Source organism: Falco punctatus (genome assembly GCF_963210335.1).
Source record: "Falco punctatus genome assembly, chromosome: 1".
NCBI classification, from domain to species: Eukaryota; Metazoa; Chordata; class Aves; order Falconiformes; family Falconidae; genus Falco; species Falco punctatus.
In genome coordinates, this window is record NC_137580.1 from 4,383,844 (window position 1) to 4,404,078 (window position 20,235).

At 38.7% G+C, this 20,235-nt stretch overlaps 2 protein-coding genes across 11 annotated transcripts in view; one reads left to right on the forward strand and one right to left on the reverse strand.

The window, feature by feature from the left end:
* PRIMPOL (primase and DNA directed polymerase) lies at positions 1-18,340 on the forward strand. 8 transcript variants are annotated; one of them, XM_080375422.1, is made up of 15 exons: positions 1-154; positions 1,192-1,285; positions 2,887-2,959; positions 3,509-3,693; positions 4,783-4,874; positions 5,783-5,924; positions 7,404-7,551; positions 11,166-11,453; positions 13,066-13,228; positions 14,483-14,580; positions 14,958-15,044; positions 15,128-15,236; positions 16,368-16,450; positions 16,535-16,581; positions 17,647-18,340. In XM_080375422.1, exons 3-15 carry the CDS (start codon positions 2,893-2,895, stop codon positions 17,950-17,952), a joined length of 1,815 nt encoding a protein of 604 aa, XP_080231548.1. In that variant the 5' UTR covers positions 1-154; positions 1,192-1,285; positions 2,887-2,892; the 3' UTR covers positions 17,953-18,340. The 8 variants fall into 8 exon arrangements, with proteins under 8 accessions (XP_080231548.1, XP_080231543.1, XP_080231544.1 ...); XM_080375417.1 differs by having other exon boundaries at positions 1,192-1,344; positions 16,368-16,581; XM_080375418.1 differs by having other exon boundaries at positions 16,368-16,581.
* CENPU (centromere protein U) overlaps positions 18,286-20,235 on the reverse strand; it is a 13,958-nt gene continuing 12,008 nt past the window's right edge. For all 3 annotated transcript variants that reach the window (XM_080375535.1, XM_080375533.1, XM_080375534.1), the window contains exons 11-12: positions 19,865-20,021; positions 18,286-18,750 (exon numbers count right to left, since the gene is read on the reverse strand). In XM_080375535.1, coding sequence (XP_080231661.1) covers positions 18,613-18,750; positions 19,865-20,021 — 295 coding nt within the window. In that variant the 3' untranslated portion in view covers positions 18,286-18,612. The remainder of the gene's footprint in view (positions 18,751-19,864; positions 20,022-20,235) is intronic.

A 20,235-nucleotide genomic window follows, 5' to 3' on the forward strand; every position in this document is an offset into this window, starting at 1 on the left:
AAAGCCTGGGAATGGTACAGCTGGTGGGCAAGTGCAGTCTGAACCTGAACGTACCAGCCTGCTGCCGCCCCGCCATCCCGCCGCCCCGCCATCCCGCCTTGCACAACCCCTTGCTGCAGCTGGGCCTGTTTTTGGCTCCATCATTAACTTTCAGGTCAGTTAGTTTCACATTTGTCTATCGACCTTTGGTAACGAGAGGCAGAGCGAAGATTAACATTAGAAACTGCATTTTCCAGCTTCTCACAACGGGCCTGCTTTTTGAGGTCTTATCACCAGGTCTAATATCCTGCCTGTTGCATGAAATTCCTCAGAACTTAAGCGTAGAAGCTACTTCTGTTAGGAGCACAAGATGAAAATTTGGTGCTCATTGTTATTGTTGAGGGAAGGTGAGTAGTGCTTGTTGGTATGCCACGGTTCAGCTCAAAATAAGGATAACCGCGCTAACTTTTACTGATGTTAAGAAATTTAGCATCGTTATTTAATATGTTCTTCTAAGGCTGAGTCGATAGCTGGGAGAAAATGTCATGAATTTAGTAGTGTTGAGGAGCATGAATTCTGCCATGGAGCTATGCTACATGATACGCACCAGCCAGGAAACCAATGTAGTAGTGTTATTTGGAGTAGCGATTGATTTACATGTCTAAGCTTCATTTTTCAGTAGGTGCAGGTAGTGTGTTTTGTTGTCATTGTTCTAGATTTTTGAGCATGCGGTCTTTTTGTTTATTTGCTTACTAAAATATAAGGACATATGTAATACAAATACCAAACAATAATGCAAACAAATACCAACAAACAAAACAAACAAAAAAACCCCAACCTCGGCATCAAAGGTACAAAATTACAAGATTTTCACTGTCCTCATCACTAAAAAGGTAGTCTTCCATCAAAAGGGGAAATGAAATAGCAAGTTCTTTAAGTCATCTCCCAGGAAGTGTATTTCCCCCTGGGTCTTCACATGCTCATACTGCTGAGTCAAAAACACCCAAGTGCAAACATGTTGGTAACAAAATCACTTTCTGGCAAGTAAAATAAAACCAAGTACTCCTCTTACTTCTGGTGGGGCGGAAAGGAGGAAAATGAAGTGGGAATTTCCCAGTAAACTCAGAAAGCTAGTCTGTAGTTACACCTAGTATGTAAGTGTAAATTGTACCTGCTCTAAATAGATGTGTTGTGTTGGTATATTTGATACAGGAACTGAAGTTACCTTGAAAAGACCTGGTGTGTTGGGCTGCTGAGAATCCAAGAGTGTGCGGGCTGCAAGAACAGTGATAGATTTCAGTTTAAAGTAAGGGTCATCAGCCTTCTCCCAGGCTCAGATATCCTCCCAGCTGTGTTTCTGCAAAAGTATGTCCTGGTCTAAGCAGGAAGTTTAAAATTTGTAGATACCTGTGGGAATTTTCCTTTACTTCCCTCCTTTTTAATGGCCAGCTTGTAAAAATGTGCTCACGTAGGGAATGTCTTTTGCACCCAATTAATTTACAACAGAGCCAAATGAACTTATTTTACAATTTTTACAGTATCAATTAATTTACAACAGCATCAAAATGAAACTGAGGGTTCTGCTAGCACTTCTGAGAAATGCTGATTGCTGTCTGTATTTTCATTTTTCATTCCTAAATAAGAAACTTAATTGCATGAAAAGAAAGGGAGTGGAGGAAATTCACAGGTCTGGAGACTGCCAAGTTAATATGTTTGAACCCTGTAAGAGAAAAAACATTGTTATTTAGAATTGACAAAGGCATTAAACTGTCGAAACAAAGGCAGGCTCAGATGTACGTGGGCAGAAATGCAAGTGTCCAGGAGCCTTTACTGTGGAAAACTTGGAGGAGGATTCAGAGGATCCAAAATTCGGGCTTTGGGGCCCACAAGAATATTTAAATACACTCAAACTCACCTTATAGATCCAGCTTGTTAAAGATTTGAATACTGTTGAGTATAGTTAGTTCAACTTTCATCTTTCATTGCAATTGGGAGGTGGTTAGGAGTACAAAGTGGTTATACCAGGCAGAAAAAAAATAATGCACTTTCATCTTTGTTACTTCTTGCTCGTCTTCCTCTGTTTCACAGTTTCTTAGCAGTGCTCTTTACTATTTTGCCAGTGTTCAGGGGGACAATGCATTTTCCCAGAAAAAAGGTTAATTATACTTAGAAATAATTATACATGTGTTAATGTGTGTTCATGCTTTACTACATTGCGTTGTAGTATTCAGATTACTTTATGTAACTAGTTTACAGGTTGCAAGATAGCGAGCATTACTGCATCACGTGCTGTTTCTTGAACAGAGATAAGACTGTTGTCTTAAGTTTGCAAGAAAGTACAGGAGATTTTAAAGCAGGTGAAAGTATTACTGATCAATAGCAAAGGTCAACGGTGGAGTTCTTTTACTTTCAGATACAGAGCTTAGAACTAGAGTCACTGAAATCTCAATTTTTCTCGGGAAGTCAAGCACCCATACAAATGAATTATCTCGTTTGTCTCTCCAACCATAAAGCAGAAATAACAGGGGTATTTTTTCACACTCCTTGCAGATATTGTTTGGCCGGTTAACACAGTTTGTATGCTTTTTGAGAAGGAATGTAATATCATTCTGTAAACAAAAATGAAACTTTCTAGGCCTTCCCTTATTGTGTCTATTCTGTTGTGTTTATATTTGGTAGTACTAAGTTTGATAGTATTACTATTGTGGTGGGTTGACCTTGGCTGGTCAGTAGGTGTCCACCAAGCAGCTCTATCACTCCCCTTCTCAGCAGAACAGGGGGGAGAAAATAAGATGGGTGAAAAAAAAAATGTGGGTCAGGATACAGGCAGTTTAATGAAGCAATAGCAAAAGCTGCACACAGGGAAGCGAAAGAAACCAAAAGATGTTATTTTCTACTTCCCGTCAGCAGGTGATGTTTAGCCACTTCCCGGGAAGCAGGCCTTCAGTACCCGTAGCGGTTGCTCTGGAAGACCAACGTGGTAAATAACAAATGCCACCCACCCCCCCCACCCCCCCCCACCCCCCCCCCCCCCCCCCCCCCTTCCTTCTCCTTTCTCTCAGCTTCTCTATCTGAGCAGATGCCATACGGTATGGAACATGCCACCGGTCAGTCTGGGTCAGCTGCCCTGGCTGTGTCCCCTGCCAAGACCTTGCCCACCCCCAGCCTACAGGTGAGGCGGGGGCAGGTTGGAGAGAGCCGTGATGCTGTGCCAGCGCTGCTCAGCGGCATCGCAACGCTGCTGTGTTGTCACCGCCTTTCTAGCCACCAGCACAGCACTGAGGGCTGCTGCGGGGCTCGGCCAGACCCAAAATGACTATGAAGATATTTACTTCCAAAACTGTGTAGAAAGATTTAATGTTAAAATCAGTATCATAGCAAGGTTGGGTGTTGATTTGGAATATTGGCTACACGCGGTTAATAAATAAAGTACGCTCAACAAAACAAGACCAGTGATGAGTACAGGATATATTGCAATTCAGTCACAAACAGAAATTGATATTGATTTGACTACTTGTAATTGCTTTAGGACAAATTAAGAGAAAATGGGAAGAAAGGCTGAAGAAAGTGGAAGAACTAGCATCTCACTATGAAAGGAACCCTCTTCCTCCAGTTTATAGACCAAAACTGTCCAAACCTTCTGAGCCATCCTCTGTTTGGAAAATATTTTGTCGGCAGGCTGAAGCTTTCCAGTATGCAAAAACCTGCGAAGAGGTAAATTATTTGTTAGGTGAATGTTTCTGCTCGTTAGGTACTTTCAAGGTTGAACTTCATTTAAAAGATTGGTTGACAGTAAAATCTTTATCAGATTGCAAGGGTTTTTTTCTTCTTCTTTTTTTTTTTTTTTAAACTCTTTCTACCCAATCCTGAAACAGCAAGTTGTTTTGATATTTTATTTTTCGTCTTTGTAGGAGATCATGCTATACTGGAGGTAGCTTTAAGAAATACTAGTTCTAACATAGGAATTGATACGTGATATTAACCTCCAACAGTAAAAGTGCTTTTTGGTAACACTGTAGTGATAGATTTACTTATTCTGCAGATGGGCAAGCTGTCAGGGTTGGCAGGAGAATGGGAAGGTAGTGAGAGTTGAGTAGGAAGAAAGAGAAGGAAAAGATTGAGGAACATAAAGAAGATAAACAGGAGGCAGAGACAAAATATAACAATATAACTCTCCAATGGCAGCAGAGCAGCAAGTTCAGATGATAAGAAGTGATGAACCAAATGTTATGCAAAATGTATCCTCTGGTTTCAGTTTAATACTTTCCAGATTGATTGTTGTTTTTAAAGAAAGTACTGTGTTTTTCTTCATGCTGTTTTAGGTGTTTAAGTAATCCTGACAGTCTGTTTTCCAAAGTGCACTCATGCTGGCTTAGCAGTAGATATTTCTGTGTTTTCTTTTCAGATTTCCATTTCTGGATAAACAATATAAAGTCGAAATATTTGCTATAAAGCCATATGCTGCCACCATGCCCATGAGGCTATTCCGTTCAGGACATTGTTCCTCTTCTGGTTAGGTGCACTTGCCACTGATCAGAAGAACGAAGCCTTTACAGAGAAAACAGAGTTTACTTTAATGCGCAGCAAAGAAAAGCTTCAAATTTTTACTTGTGTAACTGAAATCAGAACACTGCTCTTAATTAAAAACAGATGCTACTTAGCTTGAAAAGGGATAAGTGATCTACTAGTAGTTTTCTAGTATTTACTAACCTTTGACCAAAGAAATTAATGTCAAATAGGAACTTCTGAAGACTTTAACTGGTTCTTTGAATTAAAAAACTTCAATGTTTTTATTTTAAAAAGGATGTTCATGTATTTGCCTTGGAAAAGGACATACAAAGTGCACAGAGGTTTTACCTTGTGACATCATATAAGGAACTTTGGTTTTATTACACGTGAGTATTTGAAAAGGTACCCTATATTTTACCATAAGATAGCAGTGTGCTATATCTAGTAGTAGCTCTTACCGGAGAGCTATTCTCAGCAGCCATGTGCTGCTCTGACTAGCACAGAGCTGTAATGGGTTGCCTGAGGTTTCATCTTGGCAATGGGGAAAATCTTCCTAAGGACAAACCAATCTATTCTGTTGTGGGTTTCTGCTTTCTTTGGAGCTGCAGACTGCCATTACTCCCTGTGGATTAAGAAACCTGTCTACTTAAATCTAATAGCAGTAGGTTCACTTTTGCTGTCAGCTTTCCTCAGCAGATCATACCAACAAGTGACACAAACATATTTCTATTAGTCATATATCAATTTAAATGGGCATTAGTATAAATGTCTGGTTTTGTATTTGCATAATGTAGCTTCAAGTATTGACAATTTGATCATATGCTGAACCCTTTTCCCCAATGTTTTCTTTTATAATAAAACATTTGGTTATGAAGTATAAGAAAACTTAAGGTCCGATTTTTATATGAAAAGTAAGCTTGATTTTTTTTTTTCCTAATTTGAAAATGAGATTAATTTTTGGTTTAGTTGGAAAAAAGTCTACGTAATCTCATTTTCAGTGCTTAAGACATATAAACAATAACTTACTAAGTTTTTTACTGTAGTTTCCATTGCTCCTTAAATTCTCAATAGCATTTCTGTTGACAGTATGTATTGTAAGACTTGTGGGGGCGTGAGGAGAATACTTTAGTTTTGATGCTGAAACTAGTTACAGAGTTTTCAAAGCATTATAGGGCTGCTACTTTTTTAATATGGGTGATTGAAAAATATTTAGGACTTGTGGGATCCTTGTTTGCAGCTGATAAGTATGAATAACGTTTATCATGAGATGTGAATTGTTTTTGTTTTTCTTTAGTAAAGGTTATAAAACAAGTCTTATGCATTGCTATGAAGTAATTCCTGAAAAAGATGCTTGCAAACTGTATTTCGATTTGGAGTTCTACAAACCAGCAAATCCTGATGCAGATGGCAAGAGTATGGTTGCAAAGTTAATTGAGGTAAACTGGAGCAAAGTCATGTTGTAGATTAATATGAATTTGTTGATGATTTAATATGAAAGCAAAGTATTTACCACTTCATCTTGATTATTCTGTAGTAAAATGAAAAATAATTGTATACCTAGTGGTTATTTCTAATGAAGTAAAAAGTATTGTTTTAGTTAAAGCAAAGGTTTTCTTTAAGTGAAATGGAAATATAGAGAGTGATGGTTGTTGGAATGCTTATATCCACTGTAGGTTTACTGATACAATGTTTGCTCTTGCTGATTGTTTTATGTGCTGTGCCATTTCAAAGCTGTAAAACTGAAGGAATGTTTAAGTAGTCTTCATAGTAGCATCAATAAAAGTTCCATTCGGACATTACTCAGTTAATTTCCTTTGCCAGCTGGCACAATCGTATATCAAGGCTTAGACAGATCCCTCCTGACTTGAGGTCTTTTCAGACGGTAGTTCATTATAGTTGAGTTAAATGATGATGTAGAGAACATCAGGTGACTGCACATATCAATTTGGTACCTACAGTTAAATATCTTTGGTAATTATCAATTTTCTTAAATAGTGCACATTTCCCTTTTATTGCAAATTTTGTTGGAAAATGAGCTCCACTGCAAATTCAGTATGACAGAGGTGGGCAGTAAAGCAGGTTTTTAGAAGAATATCTTCTATTCCAATAGAATCTCTTTGTGAGTGGCCATTTATTTGTGAGACTTGTGACACTTAAATGTTCCTAGCTAGAAAGGAAAGAAAGAAAAAGGTGATTGTGTTCCTTCCTTTGTAAAGAACCCTTCATTGATATAGAATTGATATAGAATCTGGAGGGATTTTCTGCAGTGCCGGATCAGTTCTGAAAACTAGATTCTTCAGGTTAAGAAGAGAACTGTGGATTTCCTGAGTGGAGGATCTGAGATGCTAAAACCCCCTAAGCTTCCAGACCCTTAGGTTCCAAGCCCCAGTCTCAACATGGGTAATCACAAGCTTAGCTTATGGAAGGTTTTTAGAGCTATTTTAGAGCCAGACATCTTATATTTTCTGCTTAGTTAGTGTTCATTGGGTCATACCAATGAATTAGCTAAATCATAACAGTGAATTAGCATACCAGCCCTTTACATCATGACAGCCTCTATCTTCCATTCTAGTTAAGCCTGCAGTGCAAACATTTTCACAGTGTCAACTGTTTTGTGGTGGAAAAAACCCAGAAGATAAAGCTACTAAATTAGAATTCAACTTTAAAAACTGAAAAGCTGCTCAGCTTATCACTGTTAAGTGTATTCAGTGACTTGCTTATTTCAGGAAATAAAGTCTATGTCAAATTTGGTTAAAATTTGCTATCTTATGAATTAGTTTGAATTTAATTAATTGTATGCTCAAAATGAGAAAAATCAGAAAAAAATATGTAGACTGTGCGTTTGTGATAGGTTTTATAGATACCACTGTTAATTGTGCTGTTTTCTCTAGCATTTTTAATGTTTATAATTTCAGCTTGTCAGCCAAAAATTAAAAGAACTTTATGATGTAAATTGTTCAGCCAAAGATGTCTTGGATTTAGATTCCAGTACTGATGAAAAATTTAGTCGACACTTAATATTTCTACTCCAAAAGGCTGTATTTAAGGATAATATTAATGCTGGTAAGTCTGTTCTTTTCTCTTACATCTAGAAAACAAATGTGAGGTTTTGACTTTGTACAGTGCCATCTCACATTTGAATTTTTGTTTTAATGGAATTATATGTGGAAACAAGTAAGTATTCCCAGCAGAAATGGCTACCTGTTTCTGTTTCATTAAGCTTCGTTATTTCTCAACTCATCTTCTGCTTCCTTTTTCTATAACTAGCATTTATGTCTGCAAAAATGTAACTTTTTTTGTGCCTGTATGCTTTATTTACAACACTACTGCCAAGACTAGCTTTTGATGCGACATTTTTTTTAGAGTGACTATGACGCCTTAATTTTCAAGTTAGTGTTAGCCTTAACAGTTACAGCTACAATAATTGGTTCTAAATACAGTTGGTTTGTGCTCAGCAGAGGGTCAGAAAGGCAGGACGAAGATGTTTTCAAGCCACCTGTGCATAAACATGATTAAGAGAAAGCTGAAAGCAATTTTAGTTGTTGATGTAAGCTGGGATTTCATGGGATAGGGGAACTCCAACACAAAGAATTGCCAGTTCAGAGTTATTTTGACTCCATTTTTAAAATAAGTGTATTAATAATCTCCTCACTTCACAGAAGTATTTTGAGATACTTTTAAAATACTGTTTGTGAAGCACTGAGTTACTAGTGGTGAGCATTAAGAAAAGTTAATGTTGAAATTAATGATTTCTTCTTTTATATATATTCTGAATGGTGTGCAGTAGAGCAGGCTTATAGACATACGTGAAACAATGAGGGCACAAGAAAATATCAGCTGAGTTTTGTCTGAGTGAAGCAGGAACTGATGGAAAACAGCTTCCCCAGTGGTGGAATTAAAATCTGTATCAACCTACAAATGCAGAACTTTGGGTTATTTAACATTGCACCTGCAGCCTTGGTTCTGTAAGTTCTTAATATTTGATTGTTTGATTTTGTAGCCTTTGTTTCTGACTGGTTTTGTTTAAAACAAACACGCAGGGTGCGGAAGCGGAAGCAGAAATGCAGTTATATAGTACCCTATTAATAATCTCAGGCGTTATTAGAAGGGATGAAATTTGGCTTTGTGACATTTAGCTCTACTGTTTGTGTTCAGGAGTAACTGTGACAACAGCAGCAGGATTACAAGAGATCGTGTTCTTTGTTACTGGGTTTTCATTGGCAGTAGAATAGGAAAAGTTGAGGATGTTTGGTTCGTAATTTTGGTCCCACTCAGGTTCCTGCTTTCATTCTGCTGTCAGCTTGGTCACTATCTGTCTGACTGTCTTTGTTCCCAGTCTTCCTTTTCCTTTCTCATCCTTACCTCTTTTTCTAGCTCTGCAGCTCCCCTCATTCCAGTCTTGAGTAAAGCTTACACAGGTGGTATAAAAAAAGAAATGTAGTATTTCCTACGTAGCTTCTTAACGGTGCACTGTGTATGGCCTAGTAGGGGATTGTATAGAGCACAAGGAAGATGGGCTCTTTGCTTTTCATAATTAATGACAGCACAGTGATGCTATCATTAATGACATGGTGCTGGGCTTCTTTCTAGCCCCATATGGCATTAGAGAAAATCTGATTTTCTTTCTGAATTGTCTGCTTATTTCATGGGAAGAACACATGTGCTGTTGGATCAAAGTTGCGTAGGGTTGAAACATGTTTTGTGCTCTTCTGAGGAACCAACCATCTGTGAAAGGTTTTGTCAGCGTGAACACCTGGAGAAGTAGAGCAAACTGTAAGGAGAGGTCTTGTAGGCCTGTCTGCATGTACAGAATTTATTCCCCCAGATATTTTTAATATATGTATGTGGTCCATGGCCTAAACATCACTTCAAGCCAGAATTCAGATCCTTACTCCAACGCAGAGAGGCAATACAGTTTCTCAGAACCAATCTTTTTTTCAGTTTTTTTTAACACTAAAAGAACTACCCATCATTCTTAGGAGCAGTGGAATCTGTGTCCCTAAACTTTATGAGTAGTAGCTCACATGGCAAGCTAAGCAGATTGTCAAAGTTATAAGCAAGTGCTTTTAATATTGGCTGACAGCCCCAAGCATGACACAGAGCAGTCACTTATGTGACACTGCGGTAACGGCTGCAAACCCCAAAGACTTAAATGGGATTACTGCAATTTGTAGTTCAGAAGTATGGCCTTTAACTCCTCTGCCAGTATAAAACTCTTTAAGTAACACGTGGATGATAAATAATTTGGTATGACAGCAATTTTAGCCTGTGATCTTGATAACTAAATCGCATTAGTCCGTTCTTTCAGTAGAAGCTTCCACTGCTTATTCTAGCTCATTAGTTAAGTGTCCTGTGTAATTTGGCTATGGGTTTTGTCTGTCTGTCTTTGGTTACCATCTAGCAGTGCCTGGAGGTACAGTGGGAGTTGAATTACAATACTGGGAGCTTGAGAAGCCATTACTAAATACTTTTTTAAAAGTAATTTGTTGTTTGAGTAAGCCCTGGTCAAACTCTTAAATCAGTTAATACACTGTGAAGCTGCAAGTAAACCTTTTCAATCATTCTGAAAGTGAAATTAGGTAAGGCAGCAGCGAAACAGACAATCACAAGCTCTTCAGAATTCTAAATCTGAGTTCATTAATGTCATCACATGCTGTCATTAACTACTGCAAAAATACTCAGCTAAATGATTAAAAACTACCTATGATAGGATAAAAAAATAAGCTGTGTAATAGCAAAGCTGTAGGAATGCGTTACTTGTGTATCGAAGAGTTTCACTCAGTGGTACTTGAAATATTAAATCAAACTACATTTTACAAGGGACCTCGACTACTTCGTTCTTGATGCTACTGTCATTAACCAAGTGTTCCTACATTAAGCATTTGAGTAAGCCTTACTATTAACAGCCTAGTTCATCTGCAGAAATGCTCCTGCTAAGCTAGCCTGAAGGCTGAAACTGAACTTGTTAAGTTTCTGACATTCTAGTGGAAAACTCAGGTTCACAGAAATTTCAGCGCAAAATTCTTCCTCATATTAATCATTAAGTCAGGATCATCCATGCATCGCAGCAGCTTGAGATGTAGTCTGTCAAAAGCTTTAATAACTGCAGTGGCACAGGTGGTGTGATGGCTAGGAGAAATTCTTTTGAAAGATACTGAAGATTTCTATTTCAATTTTGCCCTTTCATCTGGGACTTTGAATTTAGTTTGGGAAATTCTAGTGACAGCCTATGCACTTCAGTTTCATTATGTTGTCTGTATTTCTACAGAGGTCATTGCTCAGCCATCTTGCTTTTCAGTTCTCTCTGTTCTCAGTAGTAAAATTGCAAAGAGGAAGGTTGTGGCTGTGTGATACAATTAATATATGCACAAGTGTTTATTTTCTCCAGTTTTGTTAAAAAAAATACATAGTTTAGTAAAATTTCTTGCCAAGCAAGAAATAGTTTAGTAAAATTTTTTGCCAAGCAAGAAATTCTTAGTTACTAACTAGAACCATTTTGTACTGGGCTGGTCAAAAGATATTTTTAAAAAATCCAGAAGTGGAAAAAAAAAAAACCCAAACCTGAACACTAACCACTTCCCTCTTGGCTGTTTTGAAAAATGTTTGTACAGGAATTGTTCTTTTGTGACTCATAAATGACGTTAGCTGCTCTTGGGGTTTTTTTGTTTGTTTTTAAGGTAACTTTGTGAGAACCATTTTGCAGCCAGCCATAACGTTAATGGAGAGTAAAGCTGCTGCTGTGATTCCAGAAGGAGCAGGTTGTGTTTTCCAGTGTTCCACAGAAGCAGTTGGATTAGGTGGTTCTCTTACAAACCTCGCAGCTGTTGAAGATGCTTCCAGAGGCTGGCCAGCCATTGCTCACAAAACGAAGGATACGGAAACATCACACCAGGGACAAAATCTGGATTTTTCTTTTCTAATGGTAAATGATAAAGAAGGCAACAAGCAACTTTTTGTGGATCTAGGTAAATATAAGAGTGCTTTTTGGGATGCAGCAAAGGTTGAGAAATGAGACGTTTCTTAATATTTGATTACAGATAATAAGAACAACAGTGTTCTTATTGTTGTTCCTATGGTCAGAATTTAAACCAAATACAATACATGCTGAAAACGCAATTATAAATGCTGTACTTCAAAGGACCCTTAGATTCTTGATCCACGAAACTTCTTATATTACTAGATTTAATTATTTGAAGAAACTCTTGCCACACAAGAATCTAATTTTGTTCCTAAGGACTTAGTGCTTCTATTTGGATTAGAAAAGAATAGCATATATTGCATTTTTGTCATTTCAGTTGAATTAAAGCTGCTCAGTTATGGAACATGTCTTACAGGCGTGGCCTTCTGCATTGTTCTATATGCATGAATTGAGCCTTCCTCCCCTGTTTGGAATGGCATTTGTTAGGTTTTAATGACAGAATAATAGAATTTTTGGGTTGGGCACTTCATGGCCCAGCTGGTCTTAGCCTACCCACGGTATTAAAAGGTTAAAAATCTCCAGGAGCACAACACCCATAGTCAAAGTAAAGTTTGAAAGTTCCACCCTTCTCCATCCCCATGTCTGGTTTCACTGCTTTGTGCCTTGTCTGAGTGAAACGAAAATAGCTTGGCTTGCTTTTGTACAGCAGTCTGTTATGTATGGAGTATGCTGCTGACTTTATCTTGGGTTTTTCTCAGCCTTCTCTGATGAACCCCCGTTCCTTCAAATTCTTCTCATGGAATTCAGCGTCGCTTTTATTGCTGGCCACTTCAGTATATCTGATCTGTTAAAACATAATCCCAAATTTGGCACTATGGAAGGCTTCTCCATTGCTTCTTCAGAAGGATTACTTTGCACCTACTGTTCAAAAATCCTTCGAGCATATTCACGGACAGAAGTTAAAGAAAAGCAAATCATTTACTGCCTCACCTTTTAAGAATCTGATGGTAGTCCCCCAAAATTAACCATCCTCAATATTTATGTTACACACTTTACCTCAAAACTGATAAGCTCAAATCAAAATAACTGGAATACTGAATTACTGTCATGAGGCTGCAGTGATAGAAAGCTATGTGACATACTCGTCACATCCTCAATAAATTCTTAATTAGGCCATGTTTAAGATGCCTGTTCATTTTTTTTGTTTGTTTTTGAGATTGGAATTAAATTTTCCTGATACATGCTTCAGACAAGTGATGTGTGGTTCACAGAAAGGAGAAAGCTTGATGAAGGCCCTTCTGGTTAAAATAATTGTGCAGCTTTTTGGGGTCAGTTGTATTTCACAAAGTTCATGTGAAAGCACCTGTTTCTTAGGCTGAAGGGAAATTTCTGGTGATGATCATGTCAGAATGATTAAAATGCCTAAGTAGAGGTGTTGGGTGTTTGTCTTAATGCTTCTGTAACATAAAAATGTACGTGTGTGCATCATCTTGCTTGATTGCATTTCTTCTATGGGGTGTGAGCTGAAGTCACTAATAGGTTTTGTCCGTTCCTTAGACCCGTAGCTGGGCCTAAGGAAAATTGTTTAATTTATGAGTATGGAGTACCTTAAATCTGACCCAGTGTTGTTATGTTAAGTAATACATGTTTTCCTGTAGGAGTTTATACAAAGAATAGAAATTTCCGGATGTATAAATCATCAAAAGCAGGAAAAAATGTGATTCTGAAGATATCGGAGGATAATAAGTTTGTTCCTAACTGTGAAGAGGATGTCTCCTTGGAAGAAGCATATTTTCTTTCCTCTTTGATCTGCAATGTTAGGTAATTGTTTAATTCTGGTGGAGTTTAAAATGCGTATTTTAAAATACTTATTTTTTTCCTGCAGCAGTTATGATTAACTCCAGTCAATGGGCAGTTATTCTGTTATCGTTGTTACAGTGTAACTTAGGCATTTCCCACAGAATTAATTGGATTTGAGTAACAAATTCCTTGGGACTACTTTTCAGGTGTTTAAAGAACACAGAACGCGTGGTACGGCTTCTGAGTTGTGCCTCGTTTCTCCATACTCTTGCCTCACTCAAAATGCCGAAATGTAACAATTATTATATTTGGTCAGATTGTGTATAGTTCTGAAAGGAAAAATTACAGCTTTCCAGTCAATTAAATACAAAGAGTCTAAATAGTTTCTGAAGTATGATTAAAAGAAAAAGAGGTTTTGTACATGTTTACTTGCCTGTCAGCAGATTTCCCATTTGGTGCAGATCCCTTCTTAGGCTGGATACTGGTACGTACGATAATCAGAGTTCTCTGTATCTGTCTAAACCCTGCACTGACTCTGTCTTGAGATGATCCTAATCGTTACTGCTGCAGGCAAGGTTCAAGTGGTACAGCCATCTGTATGGTATTATGTATAATATTTTTATAAAAACATGTATTTGTGACTTTGATTTTTATATCCTGAAATAGTCACTACCCTGAACCGCTGCCAGCAGCCCCGTAGCATCAACAGTGTGGTGTATTCAGACCACAGGAATCAGCTGAGTCAGCCATAAACACGGATGAGAAATTCTGCTGTGTCGAATTTAGTCTTCAGTGATCATCTGGCTTCCAGCTAGTAACACGGCAAGGAAAAGCAGTTCATTGTAGAGGGAGAGGGGAGAAAAAGGAAGCCTTTCAAGGGATATATGTGCATAAATATTACATCTAGAGCAAACCCTGCTGGAAGAGTGTGGTCCGGCAGTGCTTAATATGGCTGGGTCCTGGGATTTTTGCCAGGAACCAAGTTGTGCTGTTCTGGAGGAGGAACCCATGCCCTCTGCCGGTGCAAGTCAGAGGAAATGGTCCGAAAGACAAGAAAAAGTGCTAGGGGGATAGCAAAAGGTAGGGAAGGCAGCGTACCGAGCCAAATCGCAGACTGGCGGAGGTTAGCAGGGTCCTCTGGAGGACTCTGCGCCAACCCCGTGAGCTGGTGGCCCAGGACTATGTTATGTTATGCCATAATATGATATGTTACAGTATGTGTGTGTTATGCTGTAAGAATCATGTGTTTTCCTTTGTATCCTCTCTATTCTTCAGAGTAAGGGATGACACAAAAGTTCTGTCATGTGGCTTTTCAAAGGAGGAGAGAAAAATGTCGTCCTTTTCAAACAGTAGAACTACCAGGAACAGTAGAGGTACCTCAAGCCTTTTCTACTGTACAGAAAAAACAGTACTCTTAAATTAGTTGTACAGTGACTTACACACTGGTGACCTCTCAGAGGGCTTTTGTTCAGCTCGCTCTGCAGGAGGCAGCGTCCTGCAGCACCTGAATGCCACTTGCCCTCCTGTAGCTGTCACACTTTGTCCCAGTCCCTCCGCGCTGCAGGGGGGCGGCAGGGGTAGCACTTGAAAGACCTACAGGAAGGTAACAGTGAATTTAGCTCCAGTTTTGTGTAAGGATGTGGTGCGATTCAGGTACGCTTTCTGCCTACAGTCTATCATGTGTAACAGTGTCACGTATTACAACGGCAAAGCCAGTAATGGTACGTATACTTGGCATTTGTTTTAACAGATTCCATGGAAGGTTATCAGGGTTCACCGTATCCAGAAATTGATTATTTTGTTCGCTCTCTGGTTAATAAAGATGGGGTACAAGGAGGTAAAGACCACTTTGCTATTTACAAATCACTATTCTGCAGCATTATTTTTAAAGAACTTACTCAATTTTTTTTTCTTCCCCAGGGATACGGCAATGGCGTTACTTCTCTCAGGAAGAAAAACTTGTGTACGATATTTCTGGTTACCGTTGGTGTGAAAATATTGGAAGAGCTCACAAAAGTAACAACATCATGTGTGTTCTGTAACTGTTCGCTTTAAAACAGCTTTATTTATTTGCCTGCTTAACTGTTACTCTGTAAAAATGCTGAAAAAAAGGATAGATAGATTCTATCCTACAGGTAGAATCAGCACCTGCTACAATTTCTGCTCTCTTACTTTGTGGGGACACAATACTACTTTTAAAGAAAAAAAACGTCCCACAACTTCCCCCTCCCCCGCCAAATGAACCTGTATTGCTAATATTTCTGTGAAGTAATCTTGATACTATTTAAAATGCGTGCCTAAAGTTGCTAATATACAAGTCAGATTGTTAAAGCTGTTAAGTAGTACCATGCTTTGATGCTTCTTAGCTAGGAATCTGAACAATCAGAAATAAGGTGAAGAAAACAGACCACTTCTAAATTCACTTACAGTGCTTCTTAAATTACATTAATTCTTAAATTACATACACTAAAATGACAAAAGTTACTCCTGCCACCACTCAGTCAAGATGACTTTTGCTAATGACTCGACAAGGACTCAGACTTCTTAGTTTTGGCAGAATAAGTGTTGAAAAGTCAGGTTTTTTAGATTACCTTAGAATTGCAGTATATCATTAGTAGAAAATGTTTAACTTCAAAATAACTCTATGTAACACTTAAAATAACTGAAAGATAAGGAATGATTTTGAGAAACAAGGGTATGACCCCCCCCCCGCAGCCACCATGCTAGATGAACTTGGTGTTTCTAAAGCGCAGCTGAAAAAGCTGGGTGGTCTACAGTTGACAGGAAATAGTGATTTTATCTGGCTTTTATAATGAAATTATCTGTAACAGCAGCAGCAACAAATCTGATCTCACAGTTAGCTCCCATATACTAATCTTACTTTAATGACTCTTTCTTCCAAGCTGAACGTAATGAAGTTGACTACATTGCACTTTCAAATGTTAGTCTTAACAGGAATGTATTTTTAACTTAAGAAGCCTTAAGTTTATTGAAACAAATAGACTATACAAAACAAGTAAGTAGTAAGTATGTAAAGAGTATGAAGGCGATACTCATAGAAGCAGACAAACAAAGCCTGTTCATTTAGTGTCTGTTTCCTACTGTATGCATTCACCTCTTTTATGAACTGTTACTAAAAACTGAATTATTTCATTCTTAGGATTCTAGTAGATCTAAAGAAGGAAGTCTGGTATCAAAAGTGTCACGATCCAGTCTGCAGAGAAAAGAACTTCAGATCACAAAGTAAGTATTCTGTGATTTCAAAGCAATTAAGAGTTAATACTTTTGGGAATGTTAACTTTAATAAATGCCGTATATTTGATTTAGGTTTTCCACTACCACCTACGATATGTCTCCCGTTTCTTTTTAAAGAGGTATGTTTTTGTCCTGTCGGTACACTAAAGTTCTTGTGAGTAAAGCTGTCTTTGGAAGTGATTGAAAATGCCCACTAATGCAGTCTGATGAGCTCCAGACAGTACGTTATACATATATACGGAGATATCTCTCTCTCCATACAGTACATACACATTACACAGGTATAGAATAGCTCCCCCAGAGCAGCTGGGCTGGAGTGGTAGCTCCATCTGCTCATTCTTAAGTTCAAAGCCTGTCAGCAGAGATGATATCAAGTCACTAGAACAGCCTAACTGCAGCAGGACTCGAGCCTTTGGTCTGGTCTGTTCTGAGCAGCGGTCCCCAGGGCATGAACCACAAGACCGCTGCAGGTGCAGCATGGAAAAACTGCCCCAGTTAAGCTCTGCTGTGCGTGTTTGACTTCGTGCTGGGCCAGCCGAAATAAAAATGTTCCTGGAACACTTGAGTCAAAGTCAAATTTAAGTCAGTGACCCTCAAAGGTGAAGTTCACTTAGCTCCGTTTCAGTGTGTTAAAGCACTGATGTTTACCCACAGAGATAGGGAGAATATTTAAACCAACCTGATACTGCACCCGGATTCTAAGCCCTGAAGATAATAGTTTTTCCACCGAGTAGGCCATAAGAATTGACATCTTTGCAACTTCTAAGTTTACACATTGCACTTTTAAATTTCATAAAGCAGCATGGCACATTAAGCTCTACTTAAGCAGATCATCAATAGCTGTTAGTGTTATTTCATAGGAAGTGTAATTTAAATACATTTTCAGATCCTGTCAGTATCTTTAAGCAGACACTAAAATTAGTTTTAACCTGGTATTATTTTAAGAAGCTGTACACAACAGAATACTTGTAGTTTGCTAGAAAAACAGAAAATTTCTTCTCCTATTAAAATGGGCTTCCATAGGTTAACGTGGCTATAAATGAACATGCTGGAAAATCTGTCTTGTTGGCCAGCTTTCTGTAGTACCCATTAGATGTGACAGGATGAGTTTCAAACTTTTAACTGATCTGAAAGGTTTGAAGACCATTTTCATATGGAATAAGTAATATTCTTATCTCTAAAAGGAAGAAGAGTATACTCTAATGGATGAAAGGGGGAACACAGAAGAAAAAGTAAAACCGCATTCTGACGTGCCAGACTCGTCTAAAAGCTCAGTATCTCTAGAAAAAAGCTTGTCTCGAGACTTCCTGCTGTCAGACAGCGAGTGGGACAACACGAGCGATGATTCCTGTTTCCTGGAAGCTACTGAAGATGTGGAGCTAGCTGAAGCTGTAAATGATAGTTTGAATTATGCCACCGAAGAAATTCCTGATGAAGTTCTTCTGGAAACTTTAAGGAAACAGGACACTTGCAGTAAAGGCGGCAGCTAACCACAGACCTGGCTAGCAAACTGACGGCCAGCAACAAAGCTTGCTTATCCTACGCTTTCTGTGAAAGATACTCCGATGTAGTGCAAGAGTGCTCTTCCAGACTGGTAAGAAAGAAACAAGTAACTGCTAACAAACAAGTATCCTCAACAACCGGATGGCACAAGGAGCTCATGGAGGATTACGTGGGGGCTGAAGAGTACTGGACTGAAAATTCATCATGAGTGCTGCTCTGACTTTAGCACTTTTAACACGTTGTGTGGTTTCTGTTTTCTTAGTAGTATGTCCAAGTTTTACTGACAAGCGAAGTAAAATAGATTTCTTCACTTCCAGAAATGGGAGGAAACTGTTCAAATAGAAATTTAATAAAAAATTTGTCTATCAAACCAAAGTCTGTGTCCTTTTTTAAAAGTACATATTGCATTACTTTAATAGCTCAAGCTTAAAATTCAGCATTGCTCACAGAGCACAGAAAATTTACTGCTTTAACTAGAATTGCAATTTTATTAATTTCACCAAGTTCTCCCACAAACTATTTGACAATAGAAAGATACGATCTCTGATTAAGTCACTGACTTCTTTTAAACATTGAAGCAAAATAGAGCAACGATGATTAAACAATAATTGTTCCTAATGAACATCAGAAGGTCTATTAAAAAACACTTAATGTTTCTCTGATAACTTCCCTCTTTGTACAGCCAGAGCCTCTTCCAGTTTCCTATTAATATTCTGAAAGTGTCCTTCTGCTCCTAGAATTCTCCGCGACTCCACCAGAAGAGCAGGGAGGCTGGAAAGTCCATACTGTTGTTAAGGAAATAAAATGACAAGGCAACATTTTTAACTCTTGGAAAAATCACCGAAATATCTGCATTTCTTTTTTTCTCTGTCTGAAGTGGTGCAACATGATTTTCAAAAATGAAGAACAAGCCAACACTAGAGTCTTCTGAAATGGCAGCATTTCCCTTACACAGGGCAGGCGTGCAGCATTGTCTGCAGGGAACACCACACCAGGTCAGGAACCACAGTCAGGGGGGAAGGAGTTCTAACGCTACAGGAGAAGTTACACTGGAGCTGAAATACAATTTGTTCTCACAAATTGGAGAGGAACTGAAATGAACTGTTGCTGCAAAGTGAGCTGCTGCTGTCTAACTTGGTAACTACAACCACAGGCCTGTAATGGCTTTAGGTCTGGCAAAGGTGAGATCTAGCTAGTGCTTCCTGGAAGAAACTCCTGTAGGAACAGAAGGCAACTGCTCATACGCACGGCAGGGGCTGTCCAAAGCTTTTGGGGGCGCTCACCCCTCACAACCACCCATGAGGACCCCCCGATGAGGATGTGTCCTCTCGAGAGCGTAAAACCCAACGATGAAAGCTTGGGTGGGAACACCACCACTGAGACTCAGGGTGGAGGACCAACAGGATGCTGCTGGATCCATGGGTGGTGATCTCTTTTTATCTCTCTCCCCGCCCTCACTCTCTCTTCTCCTCTCCTCTCTTCATTGAATAGTGACCGGATTAAGTAAAAACCTGTGGCATGGGACTTGCTTATCCAGTTAAAGTCATCACCACTGAGCTACCATATCTAACAACATGCCTTGTATTTTGTATTAATAAATCATTAAACTGGTTGCTGTTGTTTCACCTTAATTCAGTGCAAGGGTATCACAGACACGGGTCATTGGTCCCAAGGGGAGGGAGGTCGTCCCAGACGACTCCTTTTGAGTCGTGACAGTGAGATACTACAGTACAGTTACAACAACGGTTCTCAAGTTGCTTCCACAAAGACAATTAACAAAGTATTGCTATTTAATATAAGTTAAACATTAACAGAAATGCCCATCTGTCCAGGAAAAAATAAAGGACTGGGGGACTGATCCCTAACAGTTCAGAAACACATGGAAAAATATGTACTTACTATCTCTTTTTCTTTTGGGTTTTCTTCTCTATACTCCAAATAGTCTTGTTGTAGCTCCTTTAAACCAGTAACAAATTCAGTTGCTTGTCTCAAGGCAGATGTCCTTTCCTGCATCTCAGCATACTTTCTTTTTAGTTGTATCAGTTGTGGTTCAGCTCTGAAAAAGATCAAGGCTTTGCCAACTATATCTGGGTATTTATTCATGAGTAACATTTCCTCCGAAGAAGACTTAAGGGAAAGGTTGGTCAGAAATACAAAACACAGATTACTATAACACACTGTTTAATTGGAACAACTAGCATGTTATTTAAACAGGACCATGGGTCCAAAGCCCTACAAAAAAAAACCCTAGATTTTTTTCCGCATCTCAT

Excerpts from the sequence above, each read along its gene's own strand:
- PRIMPOL (XM_080375417.1), top strand. The coding sequence starts at position 2,893 with ATGTTTAGCCACTTCCCGGGAAGCAGGCCTTCAGTACCCGTAGCGGTT. Across the intron at positions 7,552-11,165 it reads TAAGGATAATATTAATGCTG|GTAACTTTGTGAGAACCATT; the intron begins GTAAGTCTGTTC and ends TTTGTTTTTAAG. Across the intron at positions 15,045-15,127 it reads TAAAGATGGGGTACAAGGAG|GGATACGGCAATGGCGTTAC; the intron begins GTAAAGACCACT and ends TTTCTTCCCCAG.